This window comes from Hemicordylus capensis, chromosome 6 (genome assembly GCF_027244095.1).
Source record: "Hemicordylus capensis ecotype Gifberg chromosome 6, rHemCap1.1.pri, whole genome shotgun sequence".
NCBI lineage: Eukaryota > Metazoa > Chordata > Lepidosauria > Squamata > Cordylidae > Hemicordylus > Hemicordylus capensis.
In genome coordinates this window covers 48,576,270-48,603,021 of record NC_069662.1, presented here as the reverse complement: position 1 = coordinate 48,603,021, position 26,752 = coordinate 48,576,270, and the positions used below count along the sequence as shown (strand labels likewise).

General features: G+C 46.5%; 1 protein-coding gene across 3 annotated transcripts in view; it reads left to right on the top strand.

The window, feature by feature from the left end:
• Window positions 1-26,752, top strand: part of PPP1R1B (protein phosphatase 1 regulatory inhibitor subunit 1B) — an 84,060-nt gene that overhangs the window by 19,840 nt on the left and 37,468 nt on the right. For all 3 annotated transcript variants that reach the window (XM_053263297.1, XM_053263299.1, XM_053263298.1), the window contains exon 4: window positions 10,357-10,432. In XM_053263297.1, the coding sequence (XP_053119272.1) occupies window positions 10,357-10,432 (76 nt within the window). The remainder of the gene's footprint in view (window positions 1-10,356; window positions 10,433-26,752) is intronic.

Below are 26,752 nucleotides of genomic sequence, written 5' to 3'. Positions count from 1 at the left end.
AGTCGAGATAAACAATCTGCACTTGTATGCTGAAGACCTGGAAGATATTTGACCTGGTAATCAAAATCCACAAGTCTGGTGATCCATTTGGCTATTCTTGGGGTTGCTTGACTTGATCCCCGAGTAGTAAATAAAGCAGATAGGGGGTTCACGGTCTGGCTGTAAAGTGAATTTCCTGCCCCCAAAGTAAGTCCTGAAGTGCCTCACCACCCAGAAATATGCTAGAACTTCTATTTCAATGACAGAATACATCTTCCTTGAAGCAGTAAGTACTCTGGAAGCAAAGGCAACTGTAGCTTTCCTGTCCCATTTTTGCTGAGTCAAAACAGCACCCCAACCATATTCAGAAGCACCAGTGGTTACTATAGTGTGCCTGAAGTGAGAAGAAGTGGGAGCAGGGCTTTCAGCAACAGCCAGTTTGATAGTCTGAAAACTAGTCTTGCAGAATGCATCACAGTTAAGTGCTACATTCTTTTTAAAAAGAAGACACAATGGAGCAACATGGTCAATGGTATCAAAAGCCACTGAGAGGTCTAAAAAAATCAACGGTCTCACTAGACAGAATCTATCTCCCAGCATAGGTCATTTACCAGGGCAACCAAAGTAGTTTCTGTCCCGTATCCAGGCCGGTAGCCAGACTGGAAATGATCTAAGTAATCAGATTCATCTAGGGCTGTCTGAAGCTGAGACGCCACCACACTCTCCAACACCTTGCCCAAGAAGGGGAGGTTAGACACGGGGTTTTTTAAATCATCTGGGTCCAATGAGGGCTTTTTTTTTAAGGTCAGGCCTAATGACTGCCTTCTTCAGCCTCGCCCTGCTTCAGAGAGGCATTCACCACCCCTGCCATCCATGGACCCAGTTCCTCCCTAGCAGCCTTCACCAACAATGAAGGGCAAGGGTCGAGCATGCATGTGGTAGGTCTCAGCCTTCCAAGCAGCCTGCCCATCTCCTCGGGCAACACAGTCTGAAAACCATCCAATATAACAAGACCAGATGGTATATTGGCAACATCCAGTTCTGGTGCTGCAAAAACCTTAGCATGCAAGATTATTGAATATTTATTTATTTATTTATTTATTTATTTATTTATTTATTTATTTATTTTTGAAACTTTTATACTGTCCTTCCAAAAGGCTCAGGGCAGTTTACATTAAAACAACATTAAAATCAATAGAATAGAATACAACAGCAGCAGTATCAAGGCAGTGAGCACGCATGTTCATTCAGAATGAGGCCTTCCTGATTCAGTCTGAGTGGGATCTAAAATTAAATGGAACTGGAACTGGAAAAGGTACAGAAGAGGACAATCAAGATGATTATGGGCCTACAGCACCTCTCTTATGAGGCAAGGCTACAGCACCTAGGGCTATTTAGTTTAGAAAAAAGACGACTGTGGGGATACATGATAGAGGTCTATAAAAACATGCATGGTGTAGAGAAAGTGGATAGAGAGAAATTCTTCTCCCTCTCACATAACACTAGAACCAGGAGTCATCCCATGAAATTGATTGCCAGGAAATTTAGGACCAACAAACGGAAGTACTTTTTCACACAATGCATAATCAACGTGTGGAATTCTCTGCCACAAGATGTGGTGACAGCCAACAACCTGGATGTCTTTAAGAGGGGTTTGGATAATTTCATGGAGGAGAGGTCTATCAACGGCTACTAGTCGGAGGGCTGTGGGCCACCTCCAGCCTCAAAGGCAGGACACCTCTGAGTACCAGTTGAAGGGGAGTAACAGCAGGAAGGAGGGCATGCCCTCAACTCCTGCCTGTGAGCTTCCCAGAGACAACTGGTGGGCCACTGTGTGAAACAGGATGCTGGACTAGGTGGACCATGGGCCTGATCCATCAGGGCTGTTCTTATGTTCTTAACTGAGCGGACATCAAAAAACCTTGTGTGTGCATGCACATATGCACACCTTAGAGGGAACACTGTTCCTGACATTCAACTCCATACTAGGAAAAGCTCCATCTGCTAAATTTCTGTGTCTCAAGCACATGTAAAAGAGAAGGGCCAATTAAGAGCGAGAGAGGGAGAGCCCTTCCCCCTCTCCCACCATCCCTGTGGACAGAATATCACTCTGCCCCCTTTAACTTGCAGGACTGTTCCTTAATAGTTAAATTGTGACAGGGACATACTTTGAACTGGATATATCTTTAGATGTGGGAAGGGAGAGGAGATGAAACCATGCAATGGGTTGAAATTGAGAGGAATTGACCCAAGTGGCAGGAACTGGCTAGCAAATACAGCTTCCTTTCTTCCTTCCGCAACCCTGGGGCGGCCTTCAGTCATTTGTAGCAAGTGCAGAAAGAAGCAAAACGTTTGGCTGCCGGATGTCAACTCAGTGGCTTTGCATTTCTGCATGGCATGCCCTTTGCTTGAGCCCTGCAGTTGAGTCAGTGACTCTGCTGCGCTAAGAGACCTTGGAATTTACCCAAGTAAAAATAAAGCACCCATTGCAAAGTCTGGCTTGCTAGATGCACACACACACACACCCCCGCCGCCACACACACACCCCCTGCATCCTGCCCTTGATCCTGTGGAGCAAATTTATTTCTGCCTGCATTTTTCCACGACTTCCCCTTGATCTTCAATCACATTAAATTCCTCTTTAATACACAACAAACTACGATACTGGAATGGGATCCTGGGGACAGAAAGTCAGGAGCCAGAAGCTTAGTGCCTTTGAGAAAGACTGGCTGCTTTTCAAACTCGCCCCATGACTTGTCTGTTGTTTTATCAGATTATCCCTTTAATCGCTGAGTATGCTCGCATCCCCACCCCCATTCCCCATTTGGCAGCGTGTTTTGAAAAGGTAAAGCCCTTGGCAGAGGTCAGACCCAAGGCACAACTTTTTCACCTGTTTCCCTAGTCCAAAGGAAGGAGCCACAAATATTTTTCAAAATGTAAACACCATCTGTGGACAAATGGAGAAGGATTTTGCTGGTTTCCAGACAAGAGTGGAATGAAAGCTCATTTTATGTTAAAGAACTGTCGGCTTGATTAACCATGGGTATCTTAACTGATTGATCGAATAACCAATTAAATGTAACATATCGTTGCAAATCTCCAAAGCCTCACGATAGATGCCTTTTTGGAGACACTGAAAGAAGTGTGAGAACTTAAAATTGTTTATTGTTAGAAGGGGGATGGGCCATCTTTTAATATGTTGTGTTTTATTCCCTATTACAGTCACATACCAGAACCAAAGCAGAAATTAAACAGGTGTGGGCTTAATTCTCAGCCCCACAAATTAAATATTTTTCTCGCTGAAAACTACTGAAAGTTTTGTTGACAAATCTACCCATTAAAGCTTGGTAGCACAACAAACTTGCAGGCTTATTACATTCACATGAACACTTAATTCAGTTTAACAGGCCTTCTTTACACTTTCTCTGAAAGAGTACAGGCGTTAAGGTGAAGAAGAAACAGGAGTAACAATTCCGCTTTCAAGGGGAGGGCATCCCCACTTCTGCTCATTCACAGGAATACTACAATAGTTGGGGTGCTTTTCCTCATCCCAGGGTGCCTCTGTTCCCCACAGGGTAGTTACCACCACCCCCATTCCTTTCGCCCAGGTAAAAGGATCCTAGCTATCTACAAATAGTCAACTGCCGGCTGATGTGGGTCTGAGCATGCTCTTCTTATTGTTTTCTTATAGTGCTGTGTCGAATGCTTTTCTGTGAACGTTTCCATTGCTTTCAAGGGGACTGACCTCTTTCCCCCAAACGTCCTTATGTTTGACACACTATGCATTTTTTCACAGTTACAGCCAATGTTCCCTCTAACAGGGATTCCCAGATGTAGTTCACTACAACTCCCAACATCCCCAGCTGCAATGGCCTTTGGCTGGGGATTCTGGGAGTTGTAGTCAACAACATCAGGGAATCCCTGTTAGAGGGAACACTGGTTACAGCTACTGTTCCCCTCATCTGATGCTGCTTGATGCCATTTTCTTTTCTTCTTTTCTCCTTCTCAGGCAATCAGGGATCATGTAGCAACCTCTGCTAACTGGGCAAAGAGGCACCTTTTAACGTGGTGATTCTCTTTATTTAGCAGGGGGAGAGTAACTGGCCCTATCCACCCCCAGCACAGTATCTCCAGTGACTGTTGCTGGTGTCTATCTTATGTTTCTTTTTAGATTGTGAGCCCTTTGGGGACAAGGATCCATCTTATGTGTTTGTTATTTCTTTGTCTAAACCACCCTGAGCCATTTTTGGAAGGGCGGTATAGAAATCAAATAAATAAATAAATAAGAATAATAACAACTGTCACCATGTCACAGCACCAAGTAGCCAATCAGATTGGCTATGTGGTGACATCACAGACTGAATAAAGTTGCATGGCCCATCACTGAGTGAGGCAGTGAGACTATTGCCATTCTTCATGGCAATAAAACCTTGACAGCAGTGTTCCCTTTAACAGGGATTCCCAGATGTTGTTGACTACAACTCCCAGAATCCCCAGCCAACGGCTATTGTAGCTGGGGATGCTGGGAGTTGTAGTCAACAACATCTGGGAATCCCTGTTAGAGGGAACACTGCTTGACAGTCCAGGAAGATAGGGAACAGCAGCCTAGTTTAGAAATGTGCATGAAATAAATTTTTTGATTTGTTTTGAATTTGAATCAAAATTCAAATCAGATTCAAATCAATTCAGCCCTGTTTTGGCACCTCTTTTAAACAGTCAGGGGGCCTGAATGGTTTTTAAAATGCCAAACAACTCTCAAATCAAATGCAAATCGAATTTTGAAAATTTGAGTTGAATTCAAATCAAATTGCTCTTTTAAGGGGCGATTTGATTCAAATTCAAATCACTCAAATCGCCCAGATTCAAGTTGAATCAATTTGAATTTGAATAGATTTGCACATCCCTAGCCCAGTTTGTAATGACATTCCTTGGCCAACTGCCCTATACACAAACATGCACCAAATAAAGACTATTACAAAATCTGCACAAGGCATCCCAAAATACAAAGACATGAAATTACAAAGAATCTAAGAATGTAGTCAGCATTTGTGAAGAATGACACCTTTTAGTTTGTGGAGTATATTATCTTCATCTTTGGCATTTTGGGATTTTGTATTTTTTTCCATTCCCAATGTGAAGATTCTTTTTTGAACTGAGTACATATTCTCCACCATTTGAGAGTGGGTCATTCCCACCTTTCTAGAGTGATTTACAGTGTTTATTGTATATATTCATCGTCTTACATTGTATATTTATCATCTTACATTCTTTGCATTTGCATGTCATTGTATTTTGGGATGCCTTGTGCAGATTGTAATAGTCTTTAATTGGTGCATGTTTAAACCTTTTGTTTGTGTATAGGTTTGTTCTGTACATTTATTAATATTTCTACCTGTTTAAGGTGGTTCACGGATTTTGTTTTCATTCATTGATGTGCAATCCGTGATTCCCCGTTTCTCACCACTTTTTTTGGAGGGGAAAGGAGAGCTGACAGACAGGAACGGAAAGTCAGGTGTAGCCAGTAGTCAACACTAGAGGATGGATGATCAGGACGGATGATCAGAGAGTCACAAACGTTGCCAGAGGTCTCAACCGGGAAGTCCACAGGATCAGGGGTACACACGAAACAGAGTCAGACAACAACACATGGGTCAAGGTTGCTCATGGTAGAGCCTGTCACTACGGACGTTGTTTCCAACGCAGACCCAGCTTCCAGGCTGCTCTAAATAGGCAGAGTGCTGAGAGCCCCTTCCATCACTGCAGCTGGGTCTTATCAAGGAGATTTGGCTGGGCCAGAGCTGGGACACCGGTTCCTTCTGGCCAGCCTCTCTGATGTACGGCGTTTCTCCCTCTGAGCCTGTACTCTGGCCACACGTCGCTGTCGGGGATCTGGGGCAGACACCTCACCTTCAGCAGCCTCTGAGGCTTCATCAGGAGGAGGGAGGGAAAGAGGCAGAGGAGCCTACAAGCCTGTCAGCTCCGGCTCTGTTGAGCTAGCCGGAGTTTCAGCCGGCTCCCTCTGCTCTGGTTCTTCATCTGAAGAATCCTTCTCCATGGCCTGAGGGTCATCACACAGTTGCCTTATCCAGAGGGATATGTTCTTATCCCTACCTACTCCAGCAAAAATTTGCAACCATTTTGGCACCCTTTCAAGTCCTGCCCACCGGGGCAAGAAGGTACTTTTTGCAAGTGCGCAAATTGTTTCTAAGAAGTCTCCTCTTCTTTTGGTTTAGCACTACTTTTCAAACACTGAGTATTTTGTCTTTGAGTTATCGGAACTGCTGGGAAGAATTTGTAACTGTCCAGGAACAAAACAAGCACCACTTAATAAAATAAAGATTTATTCAGGAAAACCTAATATTATTCTGGGCATCGCATATTAAACCTAAAAAAGCATTCTGTTACACTCTCTCTTTTGCTACAGATAGAGACAGGGTTCTATAATGTGGACTTCTGGCTCTATAAACATTCTCTTAAGACGTTTTAGGATGAGCTGAGCTTATTCATCTGATCAATGACCACATATGACATTAGGAGGGAAATTTCCCCTATGTCCAATCTGGCTACCTTATTTTTATCCAAATGAAATCCCCTTTCCTTTAGGAAATAACATATTAGGGCAGTTCAAACGATGGCTACTAGGATAGGAGATGCCTCCTACCCTGTTTCAGGAGCTGTGCACTTTCCTGATAATTGATCGTCTGTGAGGGGGAAACAAGGCCTGAGGCTCCTTCTGTGATCATGTGGTATGCAGCAAATGGGCCAGAGGGCTTTTCTTCCTACCTCATCAAGCGGTTGGGTACTGCTGCTGGGTCGAAGGGAGTCTTCCGATTCAGCTGCTGCTTAGCAGACAATCACGGAAGGATCTTCTGACCTTGTTTCCCTCTAGCAGACTGTCAAATATCAGGAACATGCAAAGCTAGGGTAGGAGGGTAGGCGTCTCCTACCCATTGCATAGACTAGCATATACTACATTACCTAGTAGAGAGCCAGCACAGCGTAGTGGTTAGAGTGTTGGACTAGGACCGGAAAGACCCGAGTTTGAATCCTCATTCAGCGATGAAACCGCTAGGTGACTTTGGGCCAGTCATGTATCTCTCAGCCTAACCTACTTCAGCCTAACAACCCACTCACAGGGTTGTTGTGAGGATAAAAATAACCATGTACACCACTCTGAGCTCTTGGAGGAAGAGCGGGATAAGTGTAAAAATAAATAAATAAATAAATAAATAAATATACATTGATAGTGTGAACTGCCCTTGTGTCTGTAAGTGCTATGCTAATGCTAGCCAAATCCCCATCCCATGGAATGAAAAGAGATACATAGGGGGTTAATTTTATTTGATCTGTGCGCTCTTGTGCTGGAAGGGGTGACTGCACAGTCTCTGAAGAAAATAAACTTGATGTGTGGTGGGGAGGGGTGTTAAAAATGACAATGGATTCAAAACGAAAGGCGGTATAAAAATGTAAAAATAAATAAAATAAAAATAAATAAAACCTGTGGGGAGGCAGGTAACAGTCATAGTCACCATCCATGAGGAGTCTTTTGTCATGGTGCTAAGTAATACTTAGCTAGGCTGGTGTTTTTATCCTTGTGGTAGACGGCAGGCTGAGGCTCAGAGAACAGTGTCTTGCCTAAGGCAAACCAGTGAGTTTGTGGGAGAGGCAAAATTTGGTTGGGGGCTGCCTCATAGGATGTGCAAACTGGTTCGATTCAAACTGTGGTTTGGCCCAGTTTGGCTGGTCTGAGTTTGAATTGGGCCTGTGCCCCAAAGTGGGGTGCCGGTCTAAGTTAGAACTGGACTGTCCCCAGTTCTTAAAGAACCGGTCCAAACCAGTTTGGGGGATATATTTGTAAAGGGGAATCCGGCAAGGATTCATCTTTACAAGTAAAGGGGCATTCACTATACTGGGGTGTGTGTGAGAGAGAAAGGGTACTTAGTGCATTCTCTTTGCAGGTGGCAGCAGTTGAGACATCAGTGGCGGTAGCAGGGGCTCCTCCAACCCCACTGCCAGCCTCCTGAAAAATACCCAGGTCAGCTGTAGCCTGGTTCAGGCCTCCTCACACATGCGGAGGCCATTTTTGTGACCTCCACACATGCACGGAGGCCATTTGAATCACGTTGTGATTTGCTTCACCTCCATTTGCATCACCTCCCCTGCTGCTTCCACCACCGATGTCTCCGTCACTGTCCCCACTGCCTGAAAAAAGAAGTTACTAAGACCCTTTCTCTCCCCCCCCCACTTTCCCTTAGTATAGGGAATGCTCCTTTACATGTAAAGGGGAATCCTTTTGCCCCTCTTTACAAGTATATTCCCTGAACTGGCCTGCAAACCGGTTCAGCCCAGTTTGGTGGCCGAACTGGACTGGACCGGTTCAGCCAGACCTGGAACAGTACTGGGCTCGCTCTAATTCAGTCAGAATTTGAACCAAACCAGTTCCGTGCATACCCCTAAGTCCTGGTTCACAGCTCATTATGCCACTTGACCAGTATGCCACACTAGCTCTCTTATCCCCACCATATTCTTTTGATCACAGACTTAGCTAATCTGCCCCAAAGTGACCACGCTTGCATTCTTGGAGGCCCCCTCTTATTACTGCCCTGCCTTGCCCTGAGACATTACCATTCTCTGCACTAGCCTTTATCACAGCAATGAAATATGGCCCCATGAGAAAAGCATCCTGAAGGCCATCACATGCCCAGATGTTCTTTCAGCAGTTGCTGCAACTAGGCTGCTTCATAGCCTGCTTTTGAACTAGACTTCAAAGTTCAGTTGTTTAATTGGTTTGAGTCAATACCTTTAGATCAAGTAACAAAAATGAACAGCAGATTTAATATATAGTTAAGTGTTAGGCACCCTCTCAAACGAGGCATTCCCGTGTTTCTGTCAAACAACAGGGATACCTCTTCTAAAAGCCAAACAACACATACTGTTAAATGTGCATTAAACACCCTGTTGTATTCTATCCAGTATCTTTAACCTTTAGTTGTTTAGAAGTTTGTCTCAGTGGGGATCCTGTAGAGTGTGTGTGTGGGGGGGGGAGTCTGAAAGGAAAAGGGAGGGAAAGGAGAAGGGGAAAACAGAGTTGTTTCTGAATCAAATCTGTATAAGATTACTTTGTGTTTGTGAGAGAAGCAGCTATAAAAGACATCTCTTATGTGATTCTTTCCCCCTGGTTAAAAAAAAACCCAGTCAAAGGGTTAGGATGCAAACCTTTCCCCCAGGTCCAGCCCATTCATATAGGGACCTATGTAGTTGCCTAGATAACCGCATTTTAAGTGGCATCAGTGCCACCATGCCAAAGTGAATAGCTCTAGCCCTCCTCTTGCCAACGCAAGCTCAGCAAAGTCCATAAAGCCCTTGCTCTCTCACTTGCGTGTATGCGGACAAGCTGGTTACAAAACTAAAAATGTGTGTTTTTACTGATCCAAGAAATATCCTTTTTTTTTTTTTGTGACGGGGAAAAGTTGTTTTCATTCTAGACTTTCTCATTTTTCTATATATTGAATGGGGTGGGGGGCGAAGTCATACTTGGGTGAGGGTGCCAAAATCCGAAGGACCAGCCATGCCTACCGCTAATGTGGTCCTATTCAGATCAGGTCCTCATGGCTGCTCTTTGCCCTGGAAGGTAAGCTCCCATTGAACCCAACAGGTGCTTCCCTTCTAGGGAAATAGCATTCACTACAGGGGCAATTCAGATTGGGACTATGCAGGGAGGGTTAGGGCCAGCTTCCATCCCCATATTAGTTCTGATCCAGATTGCCCTTGCCATCCACAATGTTTAATACCCGCCACCAAAATTTCATTCAAGGGCAGCACAATGTGTTGAATGGATTGTGTAGCTCTGACCCTAAGATGGTGCTTTCTGTGTTGTATGCAAGCAGGATCTAAAAACTAATAAACTATGCTTTTTAAACTTCGGAATTGATTTAATTCATATGCAAAGATATGCAGATTTAATAAATGAATTAATCAAACTATATGATTAACCATCCGTCTAAGATTTCTTAAATTGGGGTGCATCCTGGTTTAGTGGATTGTCATCAAATGCAAAATGAGGGTTCAGCCCTGTTGGGAACTCACATGTTTCACAAGGCAGCCTTCTGTGTGGGGTGCAGGCAGGATCATCAGTTCTGAAAACAGAATGTATGGGAAGCCAAGCTAGGCACGTACAAACTCATGTGTGCTGTGCTCACAAAAGAGCTTTCTGGATCAAAGCCAATATCTTAATTTAACAAACGCTTATAATTGCTTTTGACATTATTTTTTTTCCAAACTTCCAAGTCACATCGCCAATCTTAGCCCCTCTGGGAAATCTTTGGAGAACTGTTCTGCCTTTGAACTGTTGACTTTTGTTTCCTCTTCATTTTCCAGAGAGCTTTGGGTGAAGGCTACCACCTGAAAAACAAAAGAAATGCTCCCTGTGTCTACACCCCCCCTTCTCTTAAAGGTAAGTTAGTTTTAGAGCCAAACTACACAATAGGCGTTTTTAATTGGCATGCTGAGGCTGGCCACCTCGCTTTCTTAATACCAGATAGCTATGGCATGCTGAGAGAGGGATATAACCCTCCCCACCCACCATGCCATTTTCTTGCTGAAAATTACATAAGCACCACATTACTATTTCTGGCCGATAACAGCTTGGGGTGATTTTCTGCTGTTATCCTACAGATAACAGTAGGGGGAATTGAAACAGGGGGAAAGGGTTAAACTCCCTCTCCCCACATAGTGCAGTCCCAATCTGTTCTGGAGTCCCCAATGGCTGCTTTTTGTTAAGCAAGAGACATGGCCAGCCTTAAACACAGCAGTTGGAAACATCTTTAGCGCAATGTGTATTTGGCTCACTGTCCATTACTTGCAAGTATTAATGCAGAACGGCAGCTAAAGGGCCATCCCCTGATGCAATATGTGCTGTGTTGGGCTCTGTGTCTCAGAGTGGCAGAAGCTACGGGACAGTTAAATGCCAGGCAAAGTGTTTTCTAAGAATTCCTTGTTTCGAATGCTTTGTTGGCTAACAAGCAGCTATAAACTTGATAGTTAGTTTTGCACTTTTGCTAGACTTTTTGATGGTGCACGAGACTCATGTTATGTGGGACCTGTTTACTTTTCATCGGTGAAAACAGTACACGATTCATCTATCCTTTGCCTTTTTCAAAACATGCATTTTGTACTGTTTAGGTTGGAGTGGGCTGAAAAGGGGCCACCTTTCTGTTTAGCTAAGCAGGGAGCTATAAGCACTCTCAGTGTGAGCTGTGTATGGATACCTAAATGGGAGAAGTGTACTGATGTCATTTGCTTACATAAGGCAAATAGAGGGGATTTCCTGGTGGGGTGTAGCAACAGGACTGGGAGTGGTTAGAGAGAAAATGGAGTGTGTTGTGGGATGATAGGAGAATAGTTTCCATGCAGGCTTTCGCCCCAGCTCCCTCATTTTTGTAACAACTTGAGCATTATGTTGGAGAGAAGAACCGAACGCTGGTACAAAGCTTAAAGGCCACAAGTTCTTTTTTAAACATATGAAGCTGGCTTATACAGAGTCAAACCATGGTTCATCTAACTCAGTGTTGCTTTCACTGGCTGGCAGTGGCTCTCCAGGGCCAGGAATTGAACCTGGCCACTCCTTCGGGATACACGGCAAATGCTATAGCCCCTCTCCTTCTTCATCAGTTGCTGCAAGAGGATCATGCCCAAAGCAGTCTGAAAAACAACATTTATCTATGTATTTATTTTCACTTTTACACTTCTATCCCGCTCTTCCTCCAAGAGCTCAGAGTGGTGTACATGGTTATTTTTATCCTCATAACAACCCTGTGAGGTACGTTAGGCTGAGGGATACATGACTGGCCCAGGGTCACTTAGTGAGTTTCATGGCTGAATGGAGATTCGCACTCAGGTCTGCCTGGTCCTAGTCCAATACTCTGACCACTACACTATGCTGGCTTGTGGAGAACAACAACTGGCTGAGGAAAGAGGAGAGTACCGATTTTATTACAAAACATATCAAGTTTCTAAACCTTATGGCTATTAATAAAAAGCTTGAAAACATGGAGTAAATCTAGAGGGGCTGCTTGCTGCCTGCTTCATTGGCTCTGCTCCCAAGCCTTTAACAGCAGCTCGATACACAGGCTTTTTACAGAAGTATTTCCAAACGGGGCTTTTAGCTCGGAATGGAGGGTGAGCATTTGCACACCGTCCGGATTCATGCCAAAGTCCATGCGAGATATTTGGGGGGCACTTTACACACAAATCAGGTTTTTCATTGCATGTTAGAGCCTAGCCTGATTTGGGTGGGTGGGGTGGGTGGGGGTGGGGATGCACTTTTTGTGCAGCATGGTGTAGTGGTTAGAGTGTTGGGCTAGGACCGGGGAAACCTGAGTTCAAATCCCCATTCAGCCATGAAACTCCCTGGGTGACTTTAGGCCAGTAATGTATCTCTCAGCCTAACCTATCTCACAGGATTGTTGTGAGGGTACACATAAGCACATACACAACTCTGGGCTCCCTGGAGGAAGAGTGGGATAGAAATGTAAATAAAATAAATTTTAAATTTTAAAAAAATCAAACTTGCAGTAAAGCCTGACAGTAAAACCATGGTAAAGCCTGCTATCGAGGAAAGATCCAGGTAATCTTTCCCCCCTCTCATATCGCTACTGGAGGGCTGATAAAAGCCATCTTTGTGAAGTCTCCATGCACTCCAGAGAAGTTCTCCATGCTCCTTTCTTATGCCCTATCATAAGAACATAAGAACAGCCCTGCTGGATCAGGCCCAAGGCCCATCTAGTCCAGCATCCTGTTTCGCACAATGGCCCATCAGATGCCACTGGAAGCCCACAGGTAGGAGTTGAGGGCATGCCCTCTCTCCTGCTATCACCTGCAACTGGTACTCAGAGGCATCCTGCCTTTGAGGCCGAAGGTGGCCCTCTGACTAGTAGCCGTTGATAGAGCTTTCCTCCATGAAGTTATCCAAACCCCTCTTAAAGCCATCCAGGTTGTACGCTGTCACCACCAATATGTTACCAATATCACCAAAAATAAATGTCACCAATATCACCAAAACATGTCACCAAAATGGATATGTCACCAATATCCTTTTATGCTTCCCTGTTCCTATACACACAGTTTCCCCATACCCCAGGGCCTGGTTCTGGTAGAAAGAATGGCCATTGGCCGGGGCTGTAAGGCCAAGGCCAGGGCCAACAGCTCCAGCCCCCCTCCTTACTTTGCAAGGAGCAGCCAAGACAGTCAGAGGTGCCATGCAAGAGTTCTGTCTGTACACCTGCACCTCTTCCAGGCCAAAGGGAGGATGCCAGGGCTGAAGGCGCCCCAGATCCTGGCACTGGCACTGCCTCACTGTCACCAAATCTGTACACTCTTTTTGCTTGCACCACCTCACGCTCTATCCCAGGGCTGCAGAGCTGCTGTAAGACTACAGCTCCCATCTGCCCCAGCCTCAGTGGCCACCAGTAGTCAAAGATGATGGGAGCTGTAGCCCAACATCTGCAGAGAAGGGCCAAAGTTATGCAGCCCTGCTCTAGCTTCAGAATTTGGGGCTGGAACTGTAGCTCAGGGGTGGGGTACATGCTGTGCACGGAGAAAAGCTTCAGGGTCATTTCCTCGCATTTCCAGCTAAAGGAGATCCGATGGCAACCAGACTGCAAAAGGCCCCTGCTTGAGACTCCACAGAACGCTTGCCAAATAGAGACAATCAGGGGCGTAACAAGGCTGGAGTGGGCCCAGAGACAAAATTTTAAAATGGGCCCCTCGCTGATACACACACACACACTTCACAATATATAGTCATGTGACTTGCCTCTGGGGGGGCCCTCGAGGCATGGGGGGCCCCAGGCAGCTGTCTCCCCTTGTGCCCCTGGAGACAATGCTGGACTAGATGGACCAATGGCTTGATTTGGTTTAAGGCAGCTTATGTTCAAAATTCCAAACTCTACCACCCACACCACCCATCTTGTTCCAGGGCTGAGTAAGGAGAGGGGGAATGGATGTGGATGCAAATGGAAGAGACTTGCTTAGCTGATTTGGATGCAACATTTGAGTTGCTTAATTTGAAATGTTGTTGGCAGTCACATGTTTTGTTCTGATCACCTTCAATCCCCTCGAATGTTAACCATGAATGCCGCACTGTCTCTGTAACCCATTCTTCTCACGCCTGCATGAAACTCCCTTGCTGCTAATTTTTTTCCTTCCAGGCTGTCAGGGTACTTGCAGATCTAAAGAAACAGGCTTCTCGTGCACTTAATTTGGATGTGTTAGGTGCCCCCTCTTCCCGCCCTACACTTTTATTTTTGTATTTTTCATAACGAGTTGACAACTCCATCTGTTCCAAAGCTAGCCGTTTTGCAGGAATGAGGCTGACCTCGAGAGCACAGAGAGAAGTGGTTGGGTTGGAGGAGGGCGTGAATATGTGTGGGGGTGTGCATGCACGTACAAAACTTTGCACTAGTTAAGATTACATTTTGGATAGAAAGAATCAAGATTCCATGGAGATGAGCTGACTCAGAGAGTGGGGGGGGGGAATTGTGTGTGAGACAGTGTGTTTTCAATCTCTGTGCGCATGTGTGTGTGTGTGTGCATGCGTGTGTGCTTCCATAGGATCCATATCAAACCACCGGCTTTTAAATGGCATAGATAATTTAGATTTTGTTCTATCAAAAAGTCTTTATTCAAGGACAGTTTGTTCAAAGCAAATTATTGTTTTCTTGTGATAAAAATGTCTTCCTCTATAAGGCTCAAACTACTAGCCCCCTCCCCCTTTTCTTTTTATATGTTAAGTCACTACCTAAATTGTAGACTCCAGTTAAAAATGGGGTGGGGAGGTTACCTTACTGCTTTCTTGTCTACCAGTTTTCCACTTCAAAGCAGCCTTCTCCCAGACAGCTTTTGATTTAGTGGGGGAAACAAAATGGGAACCCAAATTTTTTCCTGCATGCGGCCCAAAGCTGCTTGGGGGCTTATTTTTATTAGAATATTATATACTGCTTTCTGTCAAAAAAAGAAGAAGTTCAAAGTCTGTTTATATAGCAAAAGAAATGAAAAGTGGGGGAGGTGGAGGTGGAAATGGAAATGGAAGACCAGCGGAGCGAGAAGAATTAATATGGGGTGGGGGGCATAGGTCAGTGGTAGATCACCATTCTTATGCAACCACAAAATCCTAGGTTCAATCCCTGGCACCTCCTGGTACATTATACGTAGGGATGAGGCTGTTGTTCAGTGGAGGAACATTTATGTTTTCTCCACAGAAGATCCCATGTTCCATTCTTGTCTTCTGATGGGCTGGAAGAGATCCCTGTCTGAAATTCCTGGAAAGCTACTGCCAGTCAGGGTAGACCTTGGGTCCCCAGATATTGTTGCAGTACAATTCCCATCATCCCCAGCCATTGTGGCTGGGAATGAAAGGAGCTGTAGTCCAACCACAGTCCAATGTGCTGAAGGATCCAAGGTTGGGAGCTTCTGGTGTAGGCAATCGTGAACTTGATGAATCAATGGTCTGACTCAGTATAGGGCAGCTTCCTGTGTTAATGTATTCCTAATGAAGATGCCCTTACAGCAGACTTTTTATTTTATTTTTATTTTTTATTTTTTGGCTGAATGCAAGTTGGGTGACTGCTTTAGATAAAAGATGAACATCTTGGAATGGGAGAACTATATGTGATTTACGTTGCAACCTAAGAGCCCTTAGCTTGGGATTCATGTATAATGCTGGCATGGATACCTGTAAGTGGGTGTATTCAATTTAATATACCCAGGGCCATGCACCCCAAAATCTGTCAGACACTTGGAATAAGACATGGACACTGGGGAATAAAAACCGTCATAATTAATTTTAATGAGAAAATTGTGCTATCAGGCCTGTTCTGCACACAAAGGAGCTTTATATAAACTGATGAGTAGGAGAGGAGACGTCATCAATGTGACCCCCTCCCTTATAGGGTACAAAAAGAAATTGCCCTTTCTGGTCATCAATGCTACTTTCATTACAAATTTTAAACTGATGTCTATAGGCCAAATTAAACAGACGTTTTCCTGCCCTGTTAATCATCAAGTTCCTTGATTTCCTCAGGGAAATATCTTCTAGACTTAAGTTCCAGAGTGTTGCATAAATCTGCCTTACTAGAGCACATTCTAGCATTAAAATCTTCCACCTGTACCAGAGTGAATGCTGAAGATAAATGGTTTCAAACCTTTGGGCTAAGTATTCCTCAGCTGCCTTGGGAGTGGGGGAAAGGTGTACACAGAACAGATGCCTTCCATTTCAAGCCTCTGTCTAACTGGAGAAGCAAAAAAAAAAAAGTGCTTTACAGTGACATCATGGACATAGCGTCCCTTGGACAAGGGGGGGTCAAATGTCCCCAGGCCCGGAGGGACAGGGGGCCCACAAGGCTCAGGTTTATGCATGTCTGCCTGCCGGAACAGCCCCCTTGCTTGCTCTCCTCACTGCTCACTGCTGCTGTTGCTGCTACCCACATTTCACTCAGAAGCGGTGGCAGCCGTGGCAACCAAGACAGGTCGGGCAAGGAGTAGCCAGCAGCAGTCGGAGTAGAGAGCAGTGGGCAGGGCGCAGGAGAGGAGAGGCAGCAGGCAGAGCACTTGCCCAGCATGCACCTAGCTGGGAAGCTCTTCTGGTGAAGGAGCAAGGGGAAAGGGCGCCCACCCACCAGTGGTGGCGGAGGCTTACTGAAATGGCTGCGGCGGCCCCGGCCCAGCCACTGCTGTTGGTGCGCACCTGTGTGTCCCGCTCGTGTCCCTTCCTCCCCCGCCTCCATCTCCCTGAGGGAGGGGGCAGCATTATTACATGCTATGTAGATGAAAGGGTTGTCCTGGGGTTGGTTGGCCCGCCCCCTTGTGTCTGACATAAGACACAGGGGGCGTGGCTTGGGGCACTGGGGCAAGCACATGCTTTGCTCGCTCGATGGAGGCCCCCTGCCTGCATTTTGGCCCCCGGAAGCTCACTGCGCCGCTGAGTGATATTTAGCCGCCCATGATGCAGTCATCAAACTATCCTATGTTGAAAAAGAACGGGTGAGGCCTCCTTGGTGTGTCCCTTTGCCATTGCCTTCAGTGCTTGAATTATAGGGGGAAAGATAGGGGGATCTTAATTAAACCCACAAACCCCAGCCCCTGACTCCCCTTCATTTTATCCTTGTAACCTCTCTCTCGCCTTCTATGGGGGGTATTACAAAAGCAAAGGGATCTGGACCACTGCCCTCCCTGTAATTCGAGCACTGAACTTTACTTTCCTAGTGAGCTTAAATATAATTAGTCCCTTGTGGGTGGGGGTGGCGGGGGGGAGCTGACATAGTCACAGATCCAGGTTTCCTGAAAGCGCAATGTCCGGTATGTCTGGAAACATTCTAATAATGTGACTGAAAAATTGTGTGCATGTCGTCAGCTCCTCCACCCGCACAGTGCCCTCTTTAAAGATCGCCCCTGCTTCTAGGAAGTCGCTTTGTGTGATATTGCAGCTTCCCTGGGTTTTGGTGCAATTTGCTCAATATTCTCCGCAATTTTAATTAGTACTGAAATAAATGTTAGGGAGTCTCACTCCCGAAATCTGCAAATTTTGCCAGATGTTAAAAGTATTAAGTGTATTTACAGTATATTTGCCTGATTATGCAGTATATTGAACATTAAAAGTATACAGTATATATAAACAACATTTATTGGCTTAATCTCTAGGCCAAACGTCACCTCCAGTTGTGTTGTGTTGCCCAATAAAGGAATGGGATAAACAGAGACATGTGCATAAGGGCCCAGGGCCTGTTTGGCCATGATCATCTGTGTATCTTCCAAATACCTTCACTCCCCAGTTCTCCTGCCTGCCTGCCTGCCTGCCAGCCAACCTCCCCATCCTTGCCTAAGTTTCCTGCAGCTTCTGCCATTGCACTTAAGAAAACTTACCCATGAGTGTTTTCATACATTTGGTGTCGCGGTATCACATGCGTAGGGACAGTGGAGCACGGTGGGGTGGGACAAAGGGCCCTAGGCCACAGGGCTCAAGGAGCCGCCAAGGTGGCGGCCCTCATCCTCCAGAACCCTGCCCCCTTTGCATTACCCCTCCCCTGCCACTCTTGCAACCCCTCCCCACCCCCACCCAGGCCATGCACTCTACCGCACACTGGCCACAGCTCTACCCCCTGCGCCATCACACCAACACAGGGGGCATGGTAGCGCTGGGAATGAGCCCACGGCAGCCCCTCACCCTCTCCAGCCAGAAAAGCACTTATCCTCACTGGCTGGATGCTTCCTTTATCTTCCTCGCAACATACTATCACAGGGGTTCTCAACCGTAGGTCCCCAGATGTTGCTGGGGATCCAGGTTTGAGAACCCCTGTAATGTGATTTTATACTCGGGTGCCGATAGCTGCATATGCAGCATAAGCATACCAGTACTGAGGACTCCCAGACCCCCGACCCTTGGCACACTAATGTACATCCAGATGTCAATGGCCCAATTTCTACTTGATGTCAAGCACATGGAACTCTATACAGGTAAGGGCTCAGTTTTTAAAACATAGTTTACATTGAACCTCATACCTCCAGTACTCTGTGTTTCTGACTGCCCACACTCCAACACTGACATTTATTTATTTGTTTATTTATCATATTTATATATCGTCTGATATATATCTATATCTATATATCTCTAGGCTACATAATCCAAATTGCAATCTATTCAGCAATAGGTTTCTATTGGCTTTTTATCCCCATGTTTTAAAATGTTCTCTCTCTCTCTCCCTCTCCCTCCCTCTCTCTCTCTCTCTCTCTCTCTCTCTCTCTCTCTCAACTTTAAACTGATATTTCTTAGTCTTCCCCTCACAGACCAAATCCTTGTTTTTAGCTCTGATATGTTGCCAAGTAGAAATGAAAGACAGCCGAGCCAATGTACACACACACACACACACACACACACACACACACACACACATCCTTCAATCCACTCATTCGCATTTTCCAATTTTAGCACCAATGGAACGTCAGAAGCAGCAGCAGCCTCTTTTTTCCTGTTGCTGACAATTGGAGGTAACTTCCCAAACGGATCTTGGAAGCGCCAAGGTGGTTGGAGCTCAACATGTTTGACAACAAAGGCCTATTTAAAGACCTCTCTTTGCCGCGGTGTGCAATTCCACAATCTGCTGTTTGTGTCGCAAGTGCTGCCAACGATTGGAGTGTTTCCTGCAGAACACAGCCCACGATGAGGGGCATTCTAGGAGAAAGGGATTGGCCGCAGGGGGATTCTCAACTCTGCCCCCTGGCAGCTGCTCTTGGAACTGAAGCCCCTCTTTTACTCAGGATGGGGAGAAACTGCTCCCTGGTACAAAACACTGGTTTGGCCATATCAAGGCAATTCATGTGGGGCCATCAGTGTTCAAGAAAAATGAATTTGAGTTGAAACAGGCAAAAAGAAGAATGGCTGCCATAAACATTGGAATGAGAACTTAAAGAAGTAAAGATGGAAAGGGCTAGGTCTGTGCAGCTTAGCAGAAATTAGACTAGGGGAATAGAAGACTCATGCGCTACAAATAGTGATTTGTAGAGTTGAGGGTAGCATATATGCCCTCCCTCCCTCCCTCCCTTTCTCTCCCTCCCTCCCTCTCCCTTTCTCTCTCTCTCACTCTCTTTCCATTATTCTCTCTCTCCATTACTCTCTATCTCCCTTTCTCTCCCTCCCTCCTTCTCCCCTTCTCTCTCTTTCCCTTTCTCTCTCCTTCTCTCTCTCCCCCTTTTTCTCCCTCCCTCCCTCTCCCTTTCTCTCTCCCCTCTCTCCCCCTTTCTCTCTCTCTCCCCCTCTCTCTCCCTTTTTTCCTCTCTCTCCCTCTCTCCCCGTTTCTCTCTCTCCCTGTTTCTCTCTCTCCCCCCTCCCTTTCTCCCCCCCTCCCTCTCTCTCTCTGTATATATACACACACACACCATTTTATGTTCACATCAACTCTCCAGATTAAATGAAATATGATGGCTTGTATAAGGTGAGCTTCATGCATGAACTGGGATTTGAACCCAGGATCTGACACCACATAGAACTCTGGAGTAGTCTACTAGGAACAATTGCTGGTGCAGGAAACTTCCCTGGGTTTAAGTGAGTGCGCTTTTATGTATTATAGAATGATACCTCAGTTGTAGCAATGACCACACAGGAACATAGGAAGCTGCCTTATACAAAGTCAGACATCTAGCTCAGTATTGTCTACACCAGTGTTTCTCAACAGCCGGTCCGCGGACCAGTGCCGGTCCGCGACGAGTTGAGTGCCGGTCCGTGTCTTAGGGAATTAACCCCCTCCCCCACTGTGAACCTCCTCCGTGTTTTTTTAAAAAATGTTGAAATTCCAGCCGCTGCGTGGCCGAGGGAATGGCTATGAGGTGTGTGTGTGTGAGCCAGTAGTCCTTCTATCCCGCCCCACCCGCCTCGGCAGCGGCTGATAACAGAGCCACGCTGTAGCTTGCCATCTGGCCCGATGGCACTTCTCAAATGCGAGGCGAGCTCGTGTAGTTAATAGTTAAAAACACAGAGGTTTGCAGCTGTCCTGGACAGCCAGAGTGGCTTTGCTTCTGCTCCTCCTTTGTGAGTGTGTGTAAATGTATGAGCCTAAATCTGCTGCTATCTAATTGAGGTGTTGGGATTCCTCGCGTGAGAAGTTGATTTGTAGTTTGAACACGTGGCTCATTCAAAAAGCCGGAATATTCAAATGATTTTCTATCCTCTTCCCTCCTTCCCCTCTGGATTTTGTTTTTTTTTTAATGGCAAGGTGGTGTGCCTACATTCATGCTGCCAAAGGGGCTTGGTGGCAAGACAAAAATAAAGTCATTTTCCCCAATCTCTCCTCCTTTTTCTTTTCTTTTCTTTTAAACCCACCATCCGACTTCCAAAAGCGTCATGATTTCCTCTATTTAGTATTAGTATTCTGATTTGATCACGGGCTCCCCCCGCCTTTTTTTAACTCCAGTAAGAGAGAGGGGAAAGAGGTGGGTGTGGGAGGGACAGATACAAGCAGCGGCAGCTCCCCCCTCCCTTCTTGGTGTTTGTTTGTTTTGGCAAGACAAGGGGTGTGTGTGTGTTTGTGTGTGTGTTTTAAAGTTCAGTTGGGAGAATGTCCTCCAACTTCTCAACCTTAGCTACCCTTCCCCCGCCCTATTATCTTTCCGGGGGCTATTCTCTTCGGCTCATGTCCTGGTCGTTCCTGCCTCCGGTATGTTGCCCCTGAATGCTAACATGGGCCGAGCTCTTTTTGCAAGAGGTGTTCAGCCCGGCTTGTAGAACTGGGCTGCACTTATTTAGTAGAGCTTCAGCTTCAGTAGCACTATGTGAGGCCTTTAGGGGAGTTGGCGCTCGGTTAGCCTGGGCGACGACCTGCGTAGTTTGTGGTCCTCTCTTCTTCTCTCTCCCCACTTGCAACTCACACACGCTGTCAGGTAACGTGCAAACTGGGATTCTTAAAAGCCTTTTCATCACTGAGGAGGAGCAGGGCTGCCACGAATTGGAAGAATATTTTTTAAAAAAACACGGAGGTTCACAGCATGCGGGGGGGGGGGATAGAAAGACTACTGACTCACCCCCCCACACACACCTGGCAGCCATCCCCAGACAACCCCTCAGTCACGCGCCGGCTGGCATTGGAATTTTTAAAAATACATGGAGTTTCATGGCATGGGAAGGCAAGTGGCAAGCAGAGCGAGGTGCAGCGCGGTGGGGTGGTTCTTTCCATCAGTTTCGTTTAAAACTTTCTCTCTCTCCCTCAAGCCAAACCTACCTATCATGTTTCCATCTCCTTCTTTTCTAGCTTTTTCTTTCTTTCTCTTCCTCTCTCTCTTCAAGCCTGCCTCATCCCCTTTTCCTTTTTCTATCCCTCTGTCTCTCTCTCTCTCTCTCTCTCTCAAGCGAAGCCTACCCCATTATCTTTCTCAAGCCAAGCCAGAACTATTTCCCCCCTCTTTCTTTCCCCGTCTTGCTTCTCTCTTTCCTTCTTATAAAAGCCTGTGTGGTGAAGGATAAAAACAATCTTATCAAAAATTAAGAGAAAAACTTCTCTAATTTTTTTCCTTAGAAATGCTCCATGTTAAGTGTGATGATTTGGCAGAGGTAGAAAGGAAAAACAATGCATTTTATTGTTATGTTATATATTTTGTACAGATTGTATTGAATTTATTTTATTAGGATTTTTAATTCAATTTATTTTATTTTAATTTAAATTAATCTTGGCCTGCCAGAGCTTCAAAATTTTTGATTAAATTCATTTCAATTAATTTCACTTTGATTTAATTAATTGATTGATATTAAGTTGAGTTGTGCACACTTGTAGTATACTTTAGAACTAATAGATAAACTTAAAACCCTTTTATTAACTGCTGGTCCAGGAAACTGTGCACAAATAATGTACCGGTCCCTAAAACTGCGCACTAAGAATTTACCGGTCCTTGACTCCAAAAAGGTTGAGAAACACTGGTCTACACTGACTGGCAGCCACTCTCCTAGGTTTCAGCAGGAGCCTCTCCCAGCACTACCTAGAGATGTCAGGGTTTGAAACTGGGACCTTCTGCATACATGCAAGCAGTTGCTCTACCACTGAGCTATATCCCCATCCTCTAAGGCAAGGCTGCACAACTTTGACCCTCCTGCAGATGTTGAACGACAACTCCCATCATCCCTGACAATTACCTCTGTGGCTAGGGTTAATGGGAGTTGTAGTCCAACAACAGCTGGAGGGTCAAAGCTGTGCAGTTCTGCTCTAAGGGGAATATCTTACAACAGACAATCACGTGTAGTTGCCACCTCCATCGAAATGCAAACCAGGGCAGACTAAGGTTGTTCTCACGACCAGCCTTACCCGAGCAGGGCAGTGCTAGCAATCCCAGCGCTCCTCCTCCAGATAGCCCAGGCCAAAAGTGAAGTCGGAGGATATGCGCACACCTCCTACCTCACTGCCCAGCCATGTGGGTGAGCGGGCTGCCAGCAGCTGCTTTCGGGCTGCCGGCAGCCATATCTACCATAGAGGCAGGGGGAAGGAGTGTCCCGGCAGCCGGGGATATCCCAGTGCACCCAACTGCTCACACAATGCATTGTGGGATATCTGATGGCCAGGCTGCCTTTCTTTTATCTCCTGCTTGCCGCCCCAGTTGCTGCCATGCCAATCGTGTGGGCACGCAGGCGATAGAGCCCCCTGCAGGCTCAGATCATGTGGGGGGAAGACAGGTACGCTCCTGTCTGCCCCTCAGCCCTCCCCAGCCCCAAAGGTCGTGTGAATGACCTTTCTGCTTAGCAAAGGGGACAATTCATGCTCACTACCACAAGACCTGGCTCCTCCCCTAACTGGTTTTCAAGTGTGGTCTCCTATATCAGTAGTGCAACCGGTGAATCTGTGGTAAACTGCTAATGCAAAGACACCCAATATTATGTGAAGGGACAGTATATGTGACTGGCTGATAGATGAACTCATGACTGGAAGCTGGAGACAAAACGCTCACAGGAAACCAGCTGTGCGTGCCAGCTTTTCACAAAAAACTCTGTTGCAGGAGCTGTGCTGTGTCTCAAAGCAGTGTGAGAATCGGCTCCCATTCAAGAGGCCACAACAAGAGGTCAAACCTTTTCCAGAGGTGCCTTTCTCCCTGGACTTCTGGATGGAAGTCCAGTCCCCCACAGCCTTCCCCCCCCCCCCCCATCTTCTGAATTATGTCCCGGGTGGCTGTACCACTGCCCACTGTTGGCCTATGCTGTGCCAAGCGGCCAAGTGGGACTGCCCTCATGGGACGGTGAGGTTTGAGTGCGGCCAGGCTGCGGCCTACCTGATCTCCTCCCTGGCACCGCCTGGGGCTGAGGGCTGATTGTGGCCAGCTTGCAGCCTGCCCTATCTCCTCCGGTCCCAGGCATGACTGTAGCAGTGGGGCCAGGCCAGGCCAGGCCGGATGAGCAGCCTGCTGAGCTGCTTCCGCCCAGCCATACCAGCACACACCTGTGCAGCCCTTGCTGCCTGCACCCACCAAAGCAGCGGCATTTCTCCTCACTCTGGGACTGATTCCCGCTGCTGCTGTGTGTCTCCCCATCCCCCCACCCTTGCTGGGGCTGGTTCCCACTTCCGCCACATTCCTTCCTCCTACCCTGCCTGCTGAAGAGTTTCTTCCTGATGGTGCTGTGTTTCTCCCCCACACCCCTGCCTTCCTGCATAATTTGGTATCTGCAGGTCTGTGGGAAGTATCTGAGTCCAAATACCTTCTAAAAATATCACACACACACACACACACACACACACACACACACACACACACACATTCCAGCCGTTCCCTGAGCATATTCCAGTGTGAAAAGTAGTGCATTCAGCTAATTTAAATGGCAGGATTGTCCATGCAAAATGTGATTGCTGCTGGTCAGTGGGAATTATTTTATTCAGAATTTCGTCTTCCCCCCAAAAAACGTTCTAACCTTTTCCTGAGCATATTCTGGTGTGAAAAGTAGTACATTCTGCTAATTTAAGTAGTAGGATTGAATCTGTGTTTGTCACTGCTATTTAAATATTGGGAGAAACAATGATGGGAAATGCCTCTGTTTTCACAAAAACCTGGGGACTGCCATATTCATGGTGCCTGTGGTATGATATAATGGTATCATACCATGACATAATGGTATGATACGATATAAGTTTTAAAGCCACAATGCAGTTTGGAAAACAGCATAACAAGGGGCTATAGACGGAAAAGAATCAAATGTTCTTATTTATCCCCAGCTATATTATTATTATTATTATTATTATTATTATTATTATTATTATTAATTCGATTTCTATACTTATTTCATATGAGGCAAGCCTACAACACCTGAGGCTATTTAGTTTAGAAAAAGAGACATGATAGAGGTCTATAAAATCATCCATGGAGTGGAGAAAGTGGATAGAGAGAAATTCTTCTCCCCCTCCCATAACACTAGAACCAGGGGTCATCCCATGAAATTGATTGCTGGGAAATTTAGGACCAGCAAACGGAAGTATTTTTTCACACAACACATAATCAACTTGTGGAATTCTCTGCCACAAGATGTGGTGACAGCCAACAACCTGGATGGCTTTAAGAGGGGTTTGGATAACTTCATGGAGGAGAGATCTATCAATGGCTACTAGTTGGAGGGCCACCTCCAGCCTCTGAGTACCAGTTGCAGGGGAGTAACAGCAGGAGAGAGGACATGCCCTCAACTCCTGCCTGTGGCTTGCAGCAGCATCTGGTGGACCACTGTGTGAAACAGGATGCTGGACTAGATGGGCCTTGGGCCCGATCCAGTAAGGCTGTTCTTATGTACCCAAAATGGCTGCAGACCAGCCCACACTCCATTTGGGAGGCAGGAGGGGAGCTGGAAGGAGCTCCCGCCGCCCTTATCCTGCAGCTTCTGTTGCTGCCACCACCCCCATCCCACCACGCAGTGGCTTTAAGAGGTTAAAGGAGCTTTCCCCTCCCTGCCACTGCAGCCCTCGCTTCCCTCCCCTCAGTGGCTGCTGCCCCATCCCACCATGCAGCAGCGTATTTTTTGAGATTAAAGGGGGAACTTTTCCCTCCCCTGCCACTGCAGCCCTTTACAAATATGGCCGTCGAACCACTGAGCAGGCTGACAGCTGGACCGAACCGGGCCCAGGCTCATTTGAGCTTGAACCATGGGTCATTGAACCGTGGGTCATGAGTTTGAGCCAGGCTCATTTGAGCTTGAACCGAACTACCCTGGGGGCAGTTCGGATCCAGTTCGGATTTGAACTGAAACAGGTTGGCCGGTTCTGTGCACATCCCTATCCAGCTAGCATGGCTACATACATCACTGATTTTTATTCTTATCTTCAATTGTAAGGTGCTCTGAAGACTATATAGCTGGTGGGAAAGCAGGAAACAAATGTCTTTTGAGGCCTTGATTGCCACACTTTGTTTGTTCAGCAGGTGCTTTCATAACATCTAAATGTGCATATCCAAATGGGGCTTCAACAGAGGCGTAACTATAGGGGGGCAGGGGGGCACGTGCCCCGGGCGCCATCTTTTCTGGCCACGTGGGGGGCACCGCCATGACCAAATTTTTTTAAAAAAAATTTAATTTTTTGTTAATACAAATGTTTCCTGCTCAGTGCAGCAGTGCAGCAGCAGTCAAGGGAGCGCGTCGGTGCCCCCTTCCCCACGAGCGGTCCCTTCCGCGCCGCCTGCGCCCCCCCATTGCTTTGCTGGCGCCTGGCGGCCAATCAGTGGCCTGGCTTGGCGGCGGCGGCGGGGGCTTGTGACGAAAAACCAAGGTATAATGTAGTATGTTGGGGGGGCGCGGGGCGCGGTGGGGGGGCACCATTTCAGTGCTTGCCCCGGGCACCGTTTTCCCTAGTTATGCCTCTGGGCTTCAAAAAAGAAATTAGGCAGACCGTGTGCGTGTGTGTGTGTGTGTGTGTGTAGATAGATTGATAGATAGAGGGAATGCTGCTTATGTTGCAGGGTGGGTTGGGCATTAGCCCATTAGACTCAGGGTCCATAATTACCTAGCTGCTCCTCTGGCTTTGTCTTTTCTTGACAGAAACACTTACTAGCATAGGAAGCTGCCTTATACTGAGTCAGTCCATTGGTCCATCTAGTTCTGTATTGTCTACACAGACCAGCAGCAGCTTCTCCAAGATTACTGGCAAGAGTCTCAGCCCTATCTTGGAGATGCCAGGGAGAGAACTTGCAGATGCTTTTCCCAGAGCGGCCCCATCCCCTAAGGGGAATATCATAGTGTGCTCACATGTAGCTTCCCATTCAAATGCAAACTAGGGCAGACCTT